The 21533-nt window shown below is 47.2% G+C and overlaps 1 protein-coding gene and 1 long non-coding RNA gene across 3 annotated transcripts in view; both read left to right on the top strand.

Annotated features, from left to right (window-relative positions):
• The first annotated feature begins 867 nt into the window (after positions 1 to 867).
• The window catches only part of ANXA2 (annexin A2), a 35784-nt gene continuing 15118 nt past the window's right edge, over positions 868 to 21533 (top strand). Inside the window, exons 1-3 of one of the 2 annotated variants that reach the window (XM_082198121.1) lie at positions 868 to 960; positions 14808 to 14867; positions 16910 to 17009. In XM_082198121.1, the coding sequence (XP_082054247.1) occupies positions 14820 to 14867; positions 16910 to 17009 (148 nt within the window). In that variant the 5' untranslated portion in view covers positions 868 to 960; positions 14808 to 14819. The remainder of the gene's footprint in view (positions 961 to 14807; positions 14868 to 16909; positions 17010 to 21533) is intronic. The other variant, XM_082198122.1, reaches the window with a different exon arrangement.
• LOC309518234 lies at positions 17016 to 18464 on the top strand. Its single transcript, XR_014213393.1, has 2 exons — positions 17016 to 17274; positions 17799 to 18464. It is a non-coding gene; the product is annotated as an uncharacterized lncRNA (long non-coding RNA).

The raw sequence follows: 21533 nt of genomic DNA, 5'->3' as shown, positions 1-21533 counted from the left end.
ATTTTGGAAACTGTTTGATTGAAACATTATTAACAACCTAAAAGTGCAGCATTTTTAGTATTCCCAAGTCTGGCAAATGGCTCTGGGCGTGGAGATCCCATAAATTAAAAGCTGCTAGAGAACGCAGTACAATTGACAGATCTTTTTTGCAATATGGTATGATTTTATTTCATTGACAAATGAAGTTCATCATGGCCAGGTGGCTTCTCCTACCTGTACCAAGGTGTGGATCTTGAGAGATTTTACTCTAGTGAGTTTATGCTTCTTTTAATTTGTTGGAATTATCAATAGTATATGTGGAAACACTGCTCTTAGTCTTTCATTCTGCTTTTTTGCAGGTAAATTGATGAGTTTGAAACAATAATTGCTTACACAGCAGCCATTGTAACCATCTTCATTTCCTTGCTGTAAGTTGCGATTTATACACCTCTTGAGCGTAAAAAACAACAGCAAGTGCTTTGCAAAAAAAGATACCAACAATAATTTAAAACGTTCAAAATATCAACAGTAATCAGAAGACAGATTAAAGCATGCATCACCATTACATCTTGGTGGGCTCGGAGAGATTTCACTCGGGGTGTCCTTCCTTTGCTATAATTTAAAAATCAATTTAAAATGTTGCACTTTGGGGTTCTTAATAATGTCAAAAATAGTAATTGTTTTTTTTAAAACTCTGAAATATTTACGGGGCGGAGGGAAGCTGTTTCAAGCCGGGCCGGGGTCGGGGGCCTCGGGCCCGCCCTCCCCGCTTCCCTTCCCGAGGCGAGGCTGAGTCAGAGGCGGAGGCGGCGGCGGGCCGGGCGGCCGGGCGGGGCGGGCCGGGCTGGCTGGGCTCTGGAGGGCGGCGCCTGCCGCGGCCGGAGACGCGCGGGACCCGCGGCTGCTACAAAAACCCCACCCCGCCCGCCTCTCGCCCGTGCTCAGCCGGACTCGGAGTCTGCAGCCGTCGCCGCCTGCTCGGTAAGTCTCCGGGGGCGCTGCATCCGGAGCGGCTCCGCCTGGATTGACTCCGAAGTGATCTGGATTGAATCTGGATTGAATCTGGATTGACTCCGAAGTGAGGCGGCGGGAGAATTGCACTGCCTTGGTGCGCTTCCATGAGAAGTCAGTCCCGTTGAGTTCAGTGGGACTTACTCTCGCGTACGCGCGCTCGACTCAGCCTCTCCTTTATCGGGGGGGGGGGGGCTGCGTGTGTCTGGTGGGCAAAGGTTTGCCCTGCAAAGGAGCTCGGGGAGGATTGGGGCCGCCGTTGAAACCGGCGGGGCTGACTTCGGAGGAGGGTTGCTACGGCTGGGAGTGGCCCTCGGTGCGCTTCGGAGAAAGTCTCCATAGGATCGGGCGTTTAGGCTGACGTCCTACCAATCCTGACTTGTAGGGATGCCATGCGTCCTGATTTTTCCGGACATCAACGGGATTTCAAAAGCATAATTGACGTCCGGGGGGGAATTCCCGGAAGGTGGCGCTTCTTTGTCCTGGATCTTAGGCAAGTCAGTCGCCTTCCTGAAAAAAGCTCAAGAACATTCGAGGTGTCCTGGCAACTCTATAATTGGGAGCCCTGGGCGTGAAGTGTGCAGGGACACCCGACTGTCAAAGCAGAAATGCAAATGGAAAAGGTTTCTCGGCTGTTCGGAGTGCCAAGAAGCGCCTTAAAAATATAGAAAAGGGGGAAAAATAAATTTTCATTCTGCTGGGGTGAAATGCAAACTAGCAGAACATGACAAACATTTTCTAGTGTTGTCTTTCTGCTTACCCATCTCTTGCAATACATTTGATTTTACTTTTTGCTAATTCACATACCTGGCTGCATTCTCAGCCCTTTTCTGCATCCTCGCTCCCCGGGTCTTGGGTGCCCAGCACCTGGCCTGTAGACTCCCCCAAGCAGAGTTGGGTCCTGTGTGTGGAGTCTCTGCTTCTGTCCCTCCTTGGTGCTTTAGAGTCCCAGAATGGTCGAGGTGGAAGGGACCCTGAGGGTCATCTAGTCCAGCTCTCTTGCTCTAGCTGGTAAGGTAGCATCCAAAGACGCCCAGGAGATGAGATTTGCAATATGGATAACTTGGGGACCTTTGGAATGAGGGGCCGTTTGAAAATGCTATTAATAATAAAGCTTCTGAATGGTTGGACCAGGCTTTAAGCCTTCTGTGTGATCTGTAGCCTTGCATGCTTTGGGGACAGCTGAAAGAGAGCCGCCTTCTTTCCTGGGTTGTCATGCTGCAATAAGGGTGTGTTCATTTATTCACCACCCCTCTTTTTGGCCCTCCAACTCCAGGAGGCAAGGATTGAGTATCCAGGCTTGAGAGCTTTCCTTTAAAAGTTTCCACCTTGTGTGTGGGCACAACCCCCCCCTGCATGCGTGGCTCCCTTTCCCCAAGGCTTGTGTAGGAGACAGTCCCACCCCTTGGTGCCCTCCCTCTGCCAGTGGCCCATTGCCAGCAAATCCCAAAGGGCAGCCCAGGGGGCAAGGACTGGATCACAAACTGCCCTTCCAGAGCCCATCCCGAGAGGAGAATAACTGGTTGTGATGGTGCTGTGTTAAGTTCCCTGCTTGCCTTTGCTGGCTGTGGAGATTCCCGCTCTCGGCTATTAGTTTCAGTCCAAGCCTTGGGTGTGTCCGCCTTCTCGCCCAAACGGCTCTCCTGCTACGTCATTCTGTGAAATATGCTCTCCTCACCCCACAGGCCAGAGCGTGGCATGTTGCAGCAAGTTGTGCAGTAAGCAAAGATGTACTGAGAAAGGGCCACACCCGTCCTGCATGCTCCGTTTGGGGGAATTATGGATGACTGCAGTGCCTGAGTAATAGGAGGAGGCTGCCCCTGAATGAAGTCCACAACCCCCACACCACCTCCCCAATTATCCCCCCCAAAAAAAAATCTTCAAAAACCAGTTGCTACCTCTGGCCCAACAGTAATCTAACATCTGGATGATTGCATAATCTTTGCAAGGTTCTTGTGAAATGGTTGCGGGGTGTGTGTGTGTGTGTTTGTCTCCTGAAGATATTTGCTTGTTTTCTGAACATAGCTCACTATCTCTCGACCTGAACCTTCTTTCCACGGTTGTGGTGAGGCTGAAAGGGGGGCAGTTGCTTTTGTTTTGTAACATGTTACAGTAAAAGCATATTTGCAAATAATTTTAAGGCCACAGTCCTAATTCTACTGACCTGGGATGAAGCCCCATTCAATTCAAAGTGACTCACAGGGCAATTCAAAAGTTAAGTCGGTGAACCAAAATTCTGCAGTTGCTCAGAGAAATTAATAAAAGATTTAAAGTAGCTGCATTTCTGAAGTATTTATCAATGCTTGTTTTGCCTGCAGCGGGACATTCCTCTTGTACAGATATAGAGTATGGTGTTTTATAAATGTAGAAAATGGCTTCTGCATTTCTCCCCAGTTTCCTGACTTCTAGAATGTGCTTCTGACAAAGCAGGCTTGAGTCCAGCCCACTAAAACTCCCACTGCAGTAAATCTGATGGTTGTAAAGGAGCCACAGGACTCCTGGTGCCAGCACTCAGCAGATACTGGCCACCCTCCATGAGGGCTGCAATATACCTGCCTCCCCCAACATTGTTCCCTCTTTTTGTACCACAGCTCCCATCTGGCTGGAGCAATGCAAATTATGCCCCAACCTGGAGGACACCCAGTATATGTACTGCTAGTTAACAACAACATCTTTGGAGATGTTTTGGGGATCCTGACTCTTCCCTCCCTCCAGGTCCAGAAAGTCATCATTGTGTAGAGCAGTGTTTCCCAACCGGTGTTCCGCGGCACACTAGTGTGCCGTGAGACACCGGCTGGTGTGCCGTGGGAGGGAGGCGGGCGAGTCGGGCGGCGAGAGGCGGCGGCGGCAAGGATCCGCGTCGAGCCGGGGGCGGCTCCGCGGTGGTGGTGCCGAGCGGCGGGGCAGCGCGCGCAAAAGGGAGGAGCGCGAGACAGCGGAGGAGGAGGAGGCCGGCATGTCCGGGCAGCAGCAGCAACAGCAGCAGCAGCAACTCCCGGCGACGGCTCCTCCTCCGCCCGCTATCGCCGCCACCACCACAACAGCCGCCGCCGCCTCAGCTGCCGCCGTCCCTCAGTCCCTCGCTCTGCTGCCTCCTCCCACCCCGGCAAGGGGAAGGGAAAAAACGTTCACTTTTGTGCGTCCCTCCCGGCGTGACGCTGCGCGCTGATGTCACGGGGCGGGGCTTTAATGGTGGTGTGCCGCGAGATTTTTTTCCGGTAAACAGGTGTGCCGTTGCCCAAAAACGTTTGGGAAACACTGGTGTAGAGGGTAGAATGTCAGGCTGGTTCAAATCTGGCTCAGCTTAACCTCTACAGGGTGATCATAGAATGATAGAGATCCTGATCATAGAATGATAGAGACCCTAAGGGTCATTGAACCCAATCCCCTGCAAAGGAGGAGTCTCGACTAAAGCATCCATGACAGATGGCCACCCAGCCTCTGCTTAAAAACCTACAATGGAGAATCCACCACAGTCTTTTCCACTGCCAAACAGTTCTTACCATTGGTAGGTTAAGATAAAAATGGGTGTGGCGAAACCATGCATACTACCCTGTTCTCCTTGCAGGGAGAGAAATGTGGTAATTTTCTCTCTCTCCTTTGCCTCTAGCTGGGCAACTGACATTTGGCCCAGGGGTTTCCTGCTGCTACCCTTTGATTCTGTGGGATGCCTTTGTGAAGAAACCATTGACCAGTATAGTCATGTGAAGCTGCAAGGCACAGTTGACGTGAAATACAGGTGGGAGGGAGGTGAAATCTACCCCAGGCTGGCTCATGAGCAGAGCTCTCTTGACTTGTAGGTGCTGGCACAGCCCAGCAACACAGCCTTGCCTCTCCTTCCAGCTAAATAACCAGCACTGCAAAAATTAAAAAGGTTCATTTTTTAAATAGTGCTTTCAAACACTGAGTAGGAGAGCTGGCTTCTCTTCCTGCCTCCTCCCTGCTTTGAACTTAATTAAGTTCTGCTGCAGAGTTTGGCATGATCTCATTTGTGGGTTCCGTTTGCAGCAGTGACGGCCTGCCTTTTCCTGCAAAATACTTATCAAAACGAGAAAGCTTTCAGCAATCCTGTTTTGGTTTAGAGAAGGCCTCCCCCCTTCTCACCGTTCCTGTGGAGGTAGACCTCTGGGGTGCGTCCTTTGGGGCAGCTCTGTGCCTCTCTCTCCTCCTTGCAGCCCCACATTCCTCCATGGCCACGCCCTGCCTTCCTTGGAGACGTGGCTCACACAAGCTCAGGGTTTCCATTCTCTCATTCTGAAGACTTCTGAAACTTGAGCAACACCTTGCTTTTTGTTTTTCTGTTTTTTTGCCATCCCCAGAGGGGCCACTCCCTTTCAGGCTAGCACAATGGCCCTGGCCATGCCTAGTGAACAGTTGCCAGGAACTCCTCTCTCTCCCCTGTTCTTGGACTTGATCTGTGCGTCCAGAGAACACCCCGAAGGCTGGTTCAAGGACTTGGCTGGGGCAGAAGGAAGGTGCCAAATGCAAGACAGAGAGAGGATTGGGGCTTTTTTAAAAAAAGGGTGGCAATGTTTAGTCAATTGATTGGTTACTTACTTATTTCATAAGATTTAAACACCACTCTATTGTTAAAACCCAAAGTGGTTTCCAAAAAAGATAGAGAAGAAGCGCGGGTGTCGCTGTGGGTTAAACCACAGAGCCTAGGGCTTGCCGATCAGAAGGTCAGCGGTTCAAATCCCTGTGATGGGGTGAGCTCCCGTTGCTCTGTCCCTGCTCCTGCCAACCTAGCAGTTCGAAAGCACAAAGTGCAAGTAGATAAATAGGTATCGCTCCAGCGGGAAGGTAAACAGCGTTTCCGTGTGCTGCTCTGGTTCACCAGAAGCGGTTTAGTCCTGCTGGCCACATGATCCAGAAGCTGTCTGTGGACAAACGCCGGCTCCCTCGGCCAATAAAGCGAGATGAGTGCCGCAACCCCAGAGTCGGTCACGACTGGACCTAATGGTCAGGGGTCCCTTTACCTTTACATTTAAGAAGGATTAACAACAATAATTTATGACTTTTCAAAAGTTAAAATAACAGTAAGCTAAAAACAGGTAAAAATTTACATCCGCTTTCTAAACATCTAGGGTAGGCCTGACTACACAATACTGTTTTTAGCAGGCACCAAAATGGGTTCTGTGAAGGCGCCTGCCTGGCATCAATGGGCAGGGAGTTCCAAAGTGTAGGTGGTGCCACCCTAAGACATTGTCCTCTTTGAAAATTCAGAGCATGTATTATGTTGGCACCTGAGCCAGGAGAAGGTGCCTCTTGCAAAGCAATCCAACTTGGGTGGCCTTTTTAAAGGACTGGACAGATTCATGCAGGAGAAGGCTCTCAATGGCTCTGCTGTGCCTGCAGTGTTGGCTTCTGAATCCCAGTTGCTGGAAGCCACAGGAGGGGAGAATGCTCTTGTGCGCAGACCCTCCTTGCAGTTGCCCCCCAGGCATCTAGCTGCCCACTGTGAGAACAGGATGGGGACCATATGGGCCATTGGCCTGATCCTGCAGGCTCTCCTTGCGTTCTTTTGAAAGTTCCTTCTCAGGATTCTCCGGAGAGTTCTCCTTTGTGAATTAAACTATATGGCTTCCACTGGGGCAGGCAGCTTATTCTGTGCTGCCCCTGTTCCTCGTCTGCTTTAATGGCACCAGGCTATTCCGGCATGCTCTGGTCAGGTTTTGAGCATGTGTAGATCTGAACCTGAATCCATGTCCAGCTGTGATGCTGCCTTGAAATAATAATTTTACCTATTAACACACATTTTAAAAACTCAAGGAGTAACAGAAAGGGCATGGTGATTATGCCTCTGGTATGGTTTGAGCTTTAAGGGTTATGGTGAATTTTCTGGAATTAAGTAGCTCTAAGTTTCACATGGCATCCTTGGAGTGGGGTAAATGAAGGCCCTGCAGCTTGGGTGGCTGCCCCCCCTTGATTCTCATTCTGCCCCATGGGATGCAGATGTATCTTACTCTTCATCACACTGGGCTAAACAACACAGCCTTTAGTTCCTTCTTCCATTAGGAGCCAAGTGGTGTATCCAGCTTTGGCAACTTTCATACAATTCATTTAAAGCACTATGATCCCAACTTCAAACAGTCATGGCTTCCCGACCCCAAAGAATTCTGGGAGCTGCAGTGCATTAAGGGTTCTGAGAGTTGTCAGACTGTTCCCCTCTCAGAACTACAGTTCCCAGAGTGGCTTAACAGTTGATCTCTCTTCCCAGGGAACTCTGAGAATTGTAGTTCTGTGAGGGGAATAGGGGTCTCCTAAAAACTCTCCGCCCTTTGGGGGAAGCCATGAGTGTTTAAAGTGATGTCATAGTGCTTTAAGTGGATGGTGTGGCCAGAGTACTTCTCAGGGTCTCCTCTGGGAAAACGTGGTTCCAGGGGAGGCTGGGCTATGATTAGCCCTCAGCCAGCCCCCAACTGCTGACCTCCTTGCTTACAACCAGTCCAGGGGGTGGCATGGCCTGTCAGCTGCCTCCCCCTCCTTCGTCTCTGTGTTAACCCACTTGGAACTCAGCAGGAAGGGAGGGTGGGTTTGCCTGCCATTGGCTCTTGCTCCCCCTCCCGTGGGGCTGCCCCCCTTCCTCCCTGCCAGCATCAGCCGACACTGCTTCGTTCAATACCACTGAATGGATGCTATGCCTTCTGCTGCACTTAGATTTTGGTACAGTACATCATTTGGTTGAAAACGGATTTGTGTCAATTTGCCTGCAGGCTTGCAATCTTGGTTTAAAGCTCTGTGTCGAATGAGAGCTTGTGTTCCTTCTATAATAAGAAAGAGCAAACCCTTTGTGCTTTTTGTGTTTCCCATTTCTGAGCTGTTGATAGATGTGACAGGGTAAACCTCAGGGTAAGTGGCAGACCACTGTCCCTAATACCTGTATCAGGCACAGCTCTCTTGAAGGGTGCACCGTTCTGTGCTTAAGAAAAAGCAATAATTTTTGGCAATTGGACTAAATTGTACATTTTACGCTATTCAGTTAGAATCAATTGAGTTCTGGGCAATTTTGCACAAATGTTAGGTGTACACAATTTTGGCTGGGTTTCCATGCTAAGCTAGACCCTTAAATTTTGTTGCTAAAGTCTAGGCAGTAGAAGCTGTGACAGAATTATAGCCTCAATTACTTACTGGGCAGAGGAGATGGCGGGAATTGACGTATATGCTCAGATGGGGACTCAGGGCTACAGCGGAAGAGGGGAAGGCATTTCATAGTCTGATGTTTGCAAACACCTTGGGAACTCTGGTGTAGGGTTTTTCTTGTGTCTGCGTTTTCCAAGTCTCTAGTGCAGGCAAGCGTAAAGAACCTGTATCTCTCCATTGCTCCCCCCCCCAGCCTGACCAGCAGTCGAGGATGAATGGAGAGGGGCGTCTCCCACCCCTTCCCTAGTGGTTTGTGCATTTCCAACTCTTCACTGCACTCATGAGGACTAGAGGCCTCCTGCCGCAGTTGAAAAATGCAAGAGTCTGCAGCAGCTCCCAGATCCTGTGTAGTTGGCAGTCCACAGTTCACAGCATAGCCACGCAGTTCAAGATCTGTGACCTCATTTATCTTTTAACAAACTCATCTTTGCAGAATTCCCATCTTCCTGCTCTCTCTCTCTCTCTCTCTCCCTCCCTCCCTCCCTCCCCCATGACTGGGCTGCAATAACCTTTCTCTGATTGGCCTCCATTTACTACAGTGTTATGTGGCAACTCAGCCGACATTCCAAGGGCGTGTCGGCTGAATCACTGGACTTGCTTCCCCCTCTGCCCTGCCTTTTTCTGCCTTGTCTCAACAAGCCTGCTCGGCTGTGGTTTTCATTCAGTTTTGTAACTGAAGCTCTTTTAAAAATCAGTTGGTGCTCTGGCCGAGGCTATTTTTATTGCAATGACTTTCAACTCCTGGTGTAACTGCTGGGCTAGGGCAGACAGTGGCATTTCCTTTAAATTATTATTATTATTATTATTATTATTATTATTATTATTATTATTATTATTAAAATGATGTAAGTTTAAGTGTGTCTCTCTGTGTGTGCCAGTGTGGTGCAGTGGTTAGCAGACAATCCAAGTGTCCTTATTTTCCAGGGACAGTCCCAGATTTACAGATGTCGTCCCGGTTTCTGATTTGCTCTCAGAATGTCCCACTTTTCCTTAGGACATCCCTATTTTCATTGGGAAAACGTTGGAGGGAATGGAGTTTTGTGACCGCGGAGCCAAGGAGATAATTAACTATATCATCTTTAGAAGGCATCTGAAGGCAGTCCGGTAGAGGGAAGTTTCTTTAATGTTTTATTATGTTTTTATATATGTTGGAAGCCTCACAGAGTGGCTGGGGCAACCCAGTCAGATGGGTGGGGTAGAAATGATGGTGATGGAATAGGACATCCCTATTTTCATCAGAGAAATGTTGGAGGATATGGGTTAGAGTGTTGGATTAGGACCTGGGAGAAACCTGGATTCCAATCTGGACTTTTCCATGAAGTTCACCTGCCTCTAAACCTGATCCTACCTCAAAGGATTGTTGTGAGGATAAAATGCCAAAGGGGGAGAGGGCCATGTGGGCCACCTTGAGCTCCTTGAAGAAAAAGGTGGAATCAGGGCCGTCTTAAGCATATCCAGCACTGTGGTGCAAAGCTCCCTCTGCCCCCCCCCCGTTTTGCAGAGTTTTTTTAGGGAGGTTGGCGCTGCCGGCAGGGCTGGAGGAGGCGGGCAGCGGCTGGAGGACAGCTCCTCTGGCAGGAAAGAGGTGGAGGCTGGACATGGCGCCTACCGGCTCAGCTGGCCGCTTCATGCCGCGGTAGCCACAGCAGGTGGTGGAGGCGGGCGAGGGCAGCGAGCTGATGCCGGGAGGCACTGTGTCCAGCCTCTGCCTCTTTTCTGGCGCCCCGTGCCAATAGCCTCTATGGGTAAGACGCCCCTGCGTGGGATGCAGATGCAATAAATATATGCAGAGCTTTTTTCCCCCAGTCGGAATTTGGCAGAACTCAGTTCTGGCGCCTCCCAGGTGGGCGCCATTGCCATTATTAGAGAATGAGGGAGGCATTCCTGGTGTGTTCCAGCACCTCTTTTTCTAGAAAAATCGCACTAAATATATGAATGGTACCTTATAGCTTGATAAGCTTTGATTAATGAGTGAAACAGTGGGGGGTATCAAATGTATCAGGACACCATAGCTGGGGGTGGAGTCTCTGCATTACTTAGGTGGTTTTTGAAGGAGATTGGGGAGAGTCAGAGGAAGGTGGATCCCAATAGGCCTTGGAAGCACAACTATTTATTTGAATTCCTTTAAAGCCACACCCTTTCCCCATTCTGGAGCACTTAATAGGAACAGAACATTAAAGCAATAAACAGTACAAAGAGTATCATAGAGTCACAAGACGGCAATAAAATGGCTGAGATTAAAATATTGATGGGACCACAACCCAGCAGCAGTCTGCTCTGTAACCCAAATGCCTGGATTAACGGGAATGTCTTCAGCCTTATTTTTTTTTTATCGGTTGGGGTGTGCATTTAAAGCACATCCAATGCACATATAAATTGCATTACTTTCCCCAAAGAACCCTGGGAGCTATAGTTTGTTAGGGGGGCTGAGAATTGCTGCTCTGCGAGGCAAAAACTGCAGTTCCCAGGATTCTTTGGGGGGAGTTGTGTTCTTTAAATGTGCTTTGAATGTGCTTTAGATGTATGGCGTAGATCCAATGTAATTTTTGAGCGATCTAGGGCTATAAGGAGCCAGCAGGTTTGCATACTATTTGCTGGGGAGAAGTCTGCCCCCTTCATGCCTTGCTTGTGGGCTTCCTGGAGGTATCTGCCTGACTGCTGTAGGAAAATAAATGCTGGACTATATAGCCAGTTGGAGGCTGCAGTAGACCACTTCTCTCTTCCTTCCCTCCTCCTGTTTCAGTTTCACCACCCGCTCCTTCAACGGACACTTCTGCAAGTTGCAGAAAGAAGCTCATGGGTCCTTTTTGAAAGTTGTTGTGATAAAAACAGCCTTTTGCATGTACAAAGTTCAATACTCCCATGTAACTAAAGAGTCCTCTGCTCAGCCGCCTGAGTTTGCGATAAGATGGAATTGCACCCTCAGCCTCCTTTAACAGAGTGATTAACTGTAACCCCAATAATATTGGATCCCTAATAGTAGCAACAGTTACTGTTGCTATGATGGCTCCCACCCTCTGAGATCTTTCTCACTTTCGTTTTCCTCCTTGGACCCAAAGATCAAAGCACACACACACACACCCCGTAGGAAATTTCCCCCCTTTACGTCTCTGGCTGCTCAGAACTACACATGCAGTCTTGAGGGGGGTGGGGGGAAATAGGCAAGAGGCATACGGTCTTAAGTTTGGGTGTCCTCCCTTTTCACATCGTCATTTATATTTTAAGATGTCCCTACAAAAATCTGTACTCATTTTTCTGTTTATTTTCTCCAATATATTTATTTAGTGTGAAATCATGATGAATTGGGGGGGGGGGATTCTTTCTACAGATATAAAACCTTTATACTTTATTTTTGATTGTAATGGCATACACACTTTTCCCAAACACACACATTTTTGCAAGCATGTTTTGCTTGGAGAATGGTGTTGCAAAATTCGGAGCCCTGAGATTTGGGAGATTGCTGTGTCTCCCTTGGCTTATTGCTTCAGGGACTTGGAATTAGACCAGTTCTTCTAGGTTGTTCTGAGGGTGGGGATGTGGTGGTGGTTGGGGAAACCATGGGGTGGACTGGATGACCTTCTGGTAGGTAGCTGTTCAGCGCCACTCACTTTCATGGCTGTGTGTTTCTACTGGGTCATCAGTGCTTGAGCAAGAGGAAGGAATCTGCTTATTGTCCACCCACACCCACACAAACACAAACACACCCACACACCCTGCTGTAACTGTTGCACCTTCATAGGGTCACACAACAGATTCTCTCTCTCTCTCTCTCTCTCTCACACACACACACACACACACACACAGCCAGTCCTCAGTATATTTGAAAAGTGAGCACAGCTGCTGCACACAGCGTACCATTGTCAGATGCTGTTTGGCAGCTGAAATATTTGTCTAACCTAAGGAATTCGGGAGTTCTGTTCTCATGCCTGATTTCCAGGAATGCAATGGTGGGGCCTGAATTCTTCTCAGCAACACCTTTTGTACAACAGCTGCCCCTCCTTCCCAGATTTTTGAGCTCCTCCCAGCCCAACAGAGCTATTTGGCTTGCAAAGGCGTTGAAGATACAGGGAGTTAAAAAAACTTGTTGGAAGAGAAGAAAGCAGGTTAAAATCAACACATTTTCCCCCTGACTAGCTGCTTTAGTCTTTTCAACACCTTTGTCATTTCAAGTTGCCAGCCTTTGTACTTCTGGGGTTTTTTTTGTCATTTTTTAAAAAACTCTTCCAAATCTTCAAGTTACTAGTCCACAAATGCTTTTCTGCCCTGCCTGCCTGCCTACCTGCCTGCCTGCTACTCATTTGTAGTCTAGGTTCTAATACTAACAAAGGTTCTAAACTTTCATTTCCTGTTGAGTCTACCTATTGACAGCCCCCGAAGTGACTACTGTAAAACTGAAATATTGCAATTAGTGTAGTAATTCCAGAACAGTGCTATGAGAGACCTACTACTTTATTGCAATAAGTAAATTGAATTAAATATTGCGATGAGTCTAAAGTATGAATAAAAAAGAATGCCTTTAAGAGGCACTTCCACAGTATTTCCTGTTATTGGCTATCACTTGCAGGGGACAGAGCAAGGCTCTGTGTCAGGGGAAATTTAAATTACCCAATCACTCCTGATGCAAAGTTGGAGTGGAATTACTCGTTGAAGGAGGATTCTTGTTGCATCTCTGTGTAATATGCTGCTCTCAGCAGGCTTCTGTGTGCCATTTAACTGCTGGAAATTTTTGGGAACTTCCTTAAGATCAGTTTTGGTATTTTGGCATCTGATTTTCCCCCCATGTCATGTGAGTGGAGAAGCCTGTATCTCGGCAGTTAGGTAGAGATGGTTTTGTTTCGTTTTTCTCCTTGACTAGGCTCAGCCTGGGACTTCAAACCAAATACACATTTTGTCACTGAGGCTGCTGCATTGCTCAAGTTCTAAGAAGCAAATGGCTAAGGGCACCTGTAGATGTCCCCTATTTATGCTGGCCGAGGTCAATGGGAGCTGCAGTCCAGAACCTCTGGAGGACCCTGGGAGATGGGCAGGGGTCCTCTGAACCTGGGTCACTGCCCCTTTGCACTGCCCCTTCAGGATGTGATTTGCATTCAGTTGCTCTGCCCCCTTTTCTTCTCTTTGAAAGCCTGGAGCTCCTTTTTCTTTCATGGGGCTTCAGGATGGGCGAGAGAGGAGTGGAACCAGGAGCCTGTGAGTTTGGGCATTGGCCAAGCCTGTTCCTTGGCCAGGACTCCTTCCCACGTTTCACTCGCTGCCACACCCTCAAGCTGCCTTCTTCTCTTTGCCAGCTTTGTTAGCTGTTCCCTTGGTTGGGAGCACTTAATTTATTTGTAAAAAGCCTTAATGGCGTTCTGACGTTAATCCCTGCATGACAGCCCTTTCTCCGTTTAATACATACTTCACAGCCTGAAAGCCATTTATGCAACTAGCCTTAACTTACCAGAATAAAAGAAAATATATGATCCACTTTGCCTTTCCTGTTTTTAAGCATTCAGTTTCACTCAGAATATCCCACCCTTCTTGTATGTCAGGGCTGGCTCTGCCTCTCCTCAGGAGGAGGCCACCCACTTGCAGGAGCAGCAAATGAATTGTCATTTTGATAAAATACATATTTTTATTTAATGGGGAATTCTAGAAAATAAAATGTAAAAAATGGCAACTGTAGCCCCAGTTGGGCTCCCTAATCGTAGATTGTAGCGTTGGAATGGGTCCTTAGGCTGATCTAGTCCCAACTCCTACAACACTCGAATCACAGCTAAATAACCTGGTCAGACGGCCATCCAACTTCTGTTTAATAACCTCCATGAAGGAGAGTCCACCACCTTCCAAGGTAGTCTTTTCCACTATGGAACAGCTCTTACGTCAGAAAGTTCTTCCTATGGTTCAGTCGGAATCTCCTTTCTTGGCATTTGAATCCATTGCTTCAGGTTCCTGCTCTCTGGAGCAGCAGAAAACAAGCTTGCTCCATCTTCCAGCCTTTGAGATATTAGAAGATGGCTATCCGATCCCCTCCCAGTCTTCTCCAGGCTAAACACCCCCAACTCCCTCAACATTTCCTCCTAAGGCTTGGTTTTCAGGTAGCTTATCTTGGTCATCCTCCTCTGCACACATTTCAAACCCTAATAAATGGAGGTATTACAGTGTGCAAGAAAGGAGGACTTGACAGTTTCTTCTGTGCTGCAGTCGGGTGTTGGTGATGTGGTGGTTTGGGTGTGGATCATCCAGTACATGTGGAAAGCACCTGGTTGGCGAATTTAAATGAAATAAAGAGCATGAAAATCTTGTAAATGGGAGGAAATTTCCCATTGACATTTTTTGCTGGGATATTTGGGGAATTGAAAGGTATTGAAATAAGATTAGGGTGACGTTACAAATATCCTTCCTTCACTGCTGTCTAAAACATGTTTTCTTTCGCAGCCTGACACCCTGTTGAAATGTTGCAGCCACATGCCCACTATGCCTTTAAAACACACCTGAACCACATTCTTTCCCTCAAAGAATTCTGGGCACTGTAGTTTCCCCTCACAGAATTGCAGTTCTTAGAAACCATTAAGAAACTACAGTGCCCAGAATCCTATGTGAGAAAGAATGGCCTTTGAATGTGGTAAAGTGTGGACTCGGCCTCAGTGCCTCTATGCTCAAGCAGATTGACTTGAAGTCTTCTTACTTTCTTCCAGCCTTCTCTCAAGATGTCAACGGTCCACGAAATCTTATCCAAGCTCACCCTTGAGGGAGATGTAAGTATTGCTCCATTTACTCCCCCTGCTTCCCCCTGGCCCATCCCAGCTTCAAACACATCTGTGTGCATGTGGTGTATTTATGTATTGCGGAATGCCTCTTTTGAATAGCACTCAAAAGTTCAAGCCGTGCATCTCTCAGGCAGCAAGTGTTGTGAAAGTTCCCTCTGGATACGCCGGGCGAAGTGGACCAGTGGCTTTATTTGACAGAGGGCAATGCCATGTGCTCAGAAATGCAGACATTCCCCTGGACTGAGAATAGGCTCTTTCGAAAGTTGTTGATTTTCACACTTGCACAGAATAAACCTTTTGAGGTGCAAGAGTGTGCACCACTGTTTCTAACTCAGGGCGGGGGAGAGAGGTGGGGGTGCTTTGGTGTCCAGAGGTTTGGGAAATGCTCTTTAAAGAAATGTCCTCAGGCAGTCTCCTGAGTGAGACACACCAGATCTGTTTTGCCTAGTGGGACCTGCCTAGCGGTGGGTGTGCAGCTACCTGATCCTTCGAACTGCAGGTGGAACAGATTGAGTTGAGGCCCTTCTGCAGGCCAGGCATCTGCTCCATGGCTGAGCTACGAAACCCATCCCAGACATGGTCGATGATAAGCCAGCAAAAGAATGTGCTTTTATTCTGAGTGTTCTCAGCTTCTCCATGGTGCAATTAAACTTTTCCACTCACTGCTTTTCTTGGCATCAGAAAGGAGCAGAATCTTCTGGAAAATCTGTCTATGGTGCACATAGGCCAGCAAAAGGCCAGCTTCCACCTTGGCTGAGAGAGGTGGGAACAGCCAAGAGGTGGTAGTTCAGTAAAAAAAAAAGGGGGGGGGGAGAGTGTTTACACCCTCCACCTGGAGTCTTACATTTTAAAAGGCTGTGCTTGAATAACCTGCTTCACAAGCCTTGCTGGAGAGGAGGAATTCTGGGTGGCAATTCTGTGTTTGGAGGTTGCTATCTATCTATCTATCTATCTATCTATCTATCTATCTATCTATCTGTCATCTATCTATCTATCATCTATCTATCTATTTATTTATTTATTGTGGATACTGTCTTTCATCCGTAGTTCTTGGTGGTTCACAACATAAAAGCACAAAATACCTAATACGAACAAGAACAACCCCGCTTTCCTTTCACCCCGTCTGATCATTGGCCCTTTTAGCTGCAATACTCACAGGTGCTTTTTCCCTGGAGCAAAGCTTACAAAAGGAAAGGAACCTCCCCTCGGGGATCTTGGGGTGATGGCAGTTTCCTATTTTTGTGTTGCAATACCTCATATTTTGTGCCATTCCTGGCAGTGAAGCAAGTGGAAAAGAACACGGCTCACCTCTTGCAGGTCTTGCTGGCCTCATTCCACTGTTTCTGTTTTTGACTTTTAAAGAAGCAGAATTTATTTATTGCATGCATTTGTACACAGCTTTCTGATTTTTTTAAAAAGTGGCCCACAGATAACAACTATTTGGAATTCAGTTACCTTTAAGCTGCACATGAGACTATCACAGTACTCAAGGACAATATCCTGGTATTGATAATTAAAACATATATTTTTATTTAAATGTTCCTTCTCTCCCAACACCAATGAGAACAAGTTTTTTTCCAGGGAATGTGAATGAAACAACTCAAATTTGTACTTGGTATGTGTATGTTTAATTTTCAGTTTTCATTTGGGCTTTTCTTGTTGTCTTAGTGTGTTGTTGAAGTGGGTGGTCTTGTTTAAATAAATAGAAAGTTTTTTGCTTTTTTAAAAGACTCATAAGACAGCTCACAGGCAAAGTTCTTATACATCAGGGATGAGGAGACTGACTCCTATCACCACCGCCATCTGCTTTCTGGGGCTGATGGGAGTTGGAGTCCAGGAAGGCCTGGTCCTGTCTTTGTTTTATGCATTGGGTCTGTTCTGTGAGATAAGAAAGTAGCCCCGTCAGGTGAGAAGACGGTGCCATTCCCCCCATGGACATTAGGCAGGCTTTCCTTTTGCAAGAACAGAGCTGCTGATTTAATGGAGCCAGTTTGGAAGGTCATTCCCCCCTCTCCTCTTCTCTCCCACAGCATGCTCTCCCTCCAAGCGCCTACGCCACAGTCAAGGCATACGGGAACTTTGATGCGGATCGCGATGCTGCAGCCCTCGAAACCGCAATCAAGACCAAAGGTAGGGCCGGGCAGGGGAGACCCTCTGTCCTCCATTGGCAGCTGCCATGTCCTTGACTTGCCACCGTCAAGCATTACTTTATTATTATTGCTTATTAACTTTGAATGCCACCCATCATCCATAGATCTCAGGGCAGTTCACAACATGAACATACAATATAAAAAACGCAAAATACACAATGCTATTAAGAATGAAAACAAAGCAATCATCTCCTCTCCTACAACCCAATTAAAAGGGTATCAGGTGTTAATCGGCCAAAGACCTGGTGGAAGTGGAATGTTTTTGCCTGGTGCCAAAAGGTGTATAACGAAGGATCCAGCTGAACCTATGTTACATCCTTAGATTAAACGACTGGGTGACACCCGTTTCTTTCCCAGGGAAGCTATTCAGGAGCTCAAAAGCAGCAACTCTTTCTGGTAGATAGGAGGTCGTTCCTGCAACAGCAAATGCTTTGCCGTGTTGAGGCTCTTGTTGTCCCATGTTGCAAATTTTCTTTCACTGCAGGAATGGGGAACCTGTGGCCTTCCAGATGTTGTTGAACACCCAACCCACTCCAACTTCCTTGACCATGGGGTTGCTGGGAGTTGGAGTCCAACGATATCTGGGGCACCACAGGTTCTCCACCCCTGGTTTAGAGCCTGACCCCACCCAGAAGGAGCTCACTTTGGTAGCAAAACATTCTTCTGGCCTACAAGGTAGGTTGCGATGAAAGAGATTGGGTGGTAGGGGCAAGTGCAAAGTAGCAATGCCAATGTGCTCATGGCTGTGCACAGCATTCCTGTTTTCCAGTCTGAGTCTGGGCATTGGCTTTAATGATGCCAGAACCCTTTCATCTTATGATAGTTTCATAGCGGTGCTGTTTCGTTCTTTTGCCTGTCAGTACATGCCAGACTTTGCAAAGGCAGAGCCTGTGGTGTGACGTTGGGCTGTGGAGCCTCATTCTGTATGGATTAGTATTGGGGTGGGGGGCTGGACCCACCTGTATTGAGTTTCAGATTGCAAGTTTCTTGGGGCAAAGACCTGCCTTCTTCCACTTTGCAAAGCACCATGCATACAGGTAGTGGTTTATACATACATATCAACAATATGTTGCAGGCAAAACCTGCAACAAAATCTTGCAGCTTGTTCATAGGTGGATTTGCATCCGCCTAACCCCAAACAATGAGTCACTGTGTATACTCAGTCCTCACTGGGCTGTAGCTGGGGAGGTGTCCCAGGACTTTTTTGAACTCCGACCAACTTTGGGGTCCCTCATCATATATATGAGTGGCTTACTTATTACAGACTGCTACTGCAGTTACCTTTCGTATTTGTGATGATGCTCCCGCAGCCACCATGCTGGCTTGGTAACCTGTGAATTGGAGGTGGCATTGCAGAATTTAGTCCATTGCATTGCATCCTTGCTTGACTTGAACAGGATTGGCCCTGAACTGATGGGCCTATTTTCTGCAAAAACCCTCATCATTCTATCATTTGTGGGGCAGAAGGGAGATAACAAATGTGCAAAAATGGAATTCACTTAGTTTGGAGAAACGGGGGGAGTCCTGTGGTTACTTCATGGAACATCTGGATCTTTCTCAGAGCAGTGGCGAGAAGCTCTTGCACATCCCTTCATGTTACTGAGAGCAAAAGCCTGAAGCAAAATAACTATTGGGAACACTTTGACCAGCCTGGCATGATTGGCAGGCCACACCTTAGTTTTTAAAAATTGGAGAGAGAGAAGTGTTGATGGAGTAAATCAAAGAGAGCACACCTGCTGTTTTTGCTCTGGGGCTTTGTATGTACCATGCATCTGTCAAGCACTCCGATATGCCTGAAATTTCGTTTTTAAAAATAAAGAACATGCTTCTGGCCCTCAGTGTGGTAGGGGAGGAAAAATACTTTTTGGACCCCACAGCCCTAATCTTTATCTTTTTCTTCTTCTCCTATTCCTTGCTTCAGGTTCATTATATTTTTTATTGAAAGAGGAGAAAGTCTACAAACCTCCCTTGTTGTTCTTTTTTTGTTAGATCATGGCGTTTGCTGTGGCATGCCCCTGTGTGTGGCAAGTGTAAGTTGACCTTTTGCATGTGAGATGTCAAACGGAAACATCTCCCATCTGAACCATTTGATATAAAAGATAAATGGCCACGCGAGCAGCCACAAATGTGAGGCTTGTTCCTCCCTCGTGGAGGAGGAGGAGGAGGAGGAGGGGCAAACCATCACTTTACAGGAGGTTGGCTAGTAGTTCATCTCACACCGGTGTCCTGAAAGGATGCTACAGCTCACAGTTGCAGGAGCTCTCCACTTTGGAACTTCCCCTTTGCAGGCCAGCTTCATTCCTTCTGTTTGGCTGTGGGCCTGCGCAGTAATTCTCACTAGTTACTAACCGCATGGCTGTGCTCTGCCGCCACAGTTGGAGAAAGCAGTGCATCCAAATACCAATCTCTGGAAGCCACAGGGAGGCAAGAGGGCCTTTGTGCTTGAATCCTGTTGTGGGTTTCCCACTGTAAGATCACAATGCTGATCTTGGCCTGATCTAGTCAGACTCTTCTTACCCTGAAGCCACAATGGACCACAGAGTAGCAAAGCAAGGCGCATCTGTTAGCCATTGGACAAAAGTGTCTTTTCTGTTTGCCAGATTGATCAGAGCACTGCAACAGGAGATTAAGAACTCCCTCCTTCCCTTAAGACTGAAAAAGAAGAACTCTGAGCTCCATTCTTCACTGAACAGCTCACTGCCCCTCCCCTGTCTCAGCAGCTATGAGTCAGCATCCTGCTTCTGATATCCTCTTACCCTGAAATGCAAAGGGATTTTTCCAACCCTCACCTCCTGCTCCACATAAGCCAGAAGAATGAACACAGCCTGTTCCACTATCTCTGCAGACTTTGGAAGTGGCACAATTCTGCATTCTTCCTTGGGGAGAGTGACTTTTCCTGTCCGCCTGCTCTGCACTCCTCCTTAACTGCTTTTTGTCAGTACTAAGCTGGGTCTCCCTGTCTGTGCTTTGGACATGGTTGAACCTGGAAAAAGTGCCCAGCATGATGCAGACCCATGAATGAATGAGAGGATCTGTATAGATACACAGTGGGGCAGTGAAGAGTCCTCTGTGCACACAAGCATCTAACTACACTTCATGACCAGCAGTAGAACATGAGAAGGGATTCAGTTGCATCCTATCCTTTTGATGGCAGGCTCAAGCATTTATTTATTTTTACTGAAATTTCCTTGGGCAGTTAAAATTGTCAGCTTTAGCCTGTGTAAAGTTTTTTAATTGTTGTCTGTCATAATTTTTATTGTTGCCTTGCATAAATTTATTATTTTATTGCTCATTGCCCTGGAATTGGATGAAGGGTGGTATCTAAACTGTGTTAGTTTGCCATGTGATGGTGTATTCACTTAGAGATCATCTTTTGCAGTCCATTCCAATCTGTCCCTTTGTAGCAGGGTATGTGGGTACTTCTGTTTTCGAAGGCATCAGCATTTGATCAATAAAAACCACCACCACCATTGACTTTCAAAAATGCCCCAGTTTAAACTGGGGAGTAAACATTTAAAATACTTTTAATACAAGCACTTATGAAAGCTTCTGGTGCCCAGAGGCTTCCTCTTTTTCTCTTGCCCAGGAGGGAAGCCTCTTTTGAAGCAGCACCTGCTATGGCTCATATATGAGTAAACTAAAAACAGAGGTTATTGAGTTGTTGTTTTTTAACCCTCCTATTTAAATGCAATTGAGCTAATGACCCTATGAGTTTTAGTTGATTTATCAGCTCAGGTTTCTTTAACTGGGTGGCAGTTGTTCTCCATGCACAACTGAGAGTTTGTGGCTGGCTGAACCCACCCTACAAAGGGTTGCTCTGGCTGAAATCCAGTATTAGTCATCACTTTGTGTCTCTCATGCTTATTTCTGCTGCACCCCTCAAATGCTCTGTGAGTCATCTTTTTCTTCAATGATTCATATTCTGCTGTTTGTGTGAAATGTCCCTGCAAGAACAGTCAGATCCTGTGAGCATCCCCTGGCCACAGCCCCACATGGACTGAAATCCAACACCAGGAAATGCCAGCACATCAGTAAAGCCTGGCCCAAGATATTTGCTGCCACAAGCAGCGAAGCCTAAATAACACCCATCCTTCACGAGTTAACATTTGACGTAAGACCCTCTGAAATGAATGGGAGCCACCAAACTGCATGGTAGTAGTCTTTTCTGTAGAGTGCGGGGATATTTTTGGCTTTTAAAAAAAGAAGTTTCCTAGACCTCGACAGTGGAAGACTGAGGTGGTGCCTCACACAACTTCTGTTCCTTCCAGTGGTACCTCAGTTTACGAACTTAATCCATTCCGGAAGTCCGTTCTTAAACCAAAGCGTGCTTTCCCATAGCAGCGGGGGACTCCATTTACAAATGAAACACACTCAACAGGAAGCAAAACATGTTGTTATTCCAAGGCAAAGTTCACAAACCAAAACACCTACTTCCGGGTTTGTAGCATTATTAATCCAAATTGTTCATAAACTAAGCTGTTCTTAAACCAAGGTACCACTGTAC

Source organism: Podarcis vaucheri (genome assembly GCF_965113315.1).
Source record: "Podarcis vaucheri genome assembly, chromosome: 14".
Taxonomy (NCBI): domain Eukaryota; kingdom Metazoa; phylum Chordata; class Lepidosauria; order Squamata; family Lacertidae; genus Podarcis; species Podarcis vaucheri.
The sequence above is the reverse complement of the archived record's forward strand: the minus strand, read 5'-3'. Positions and strand labels throughout refer to the sequence as shown.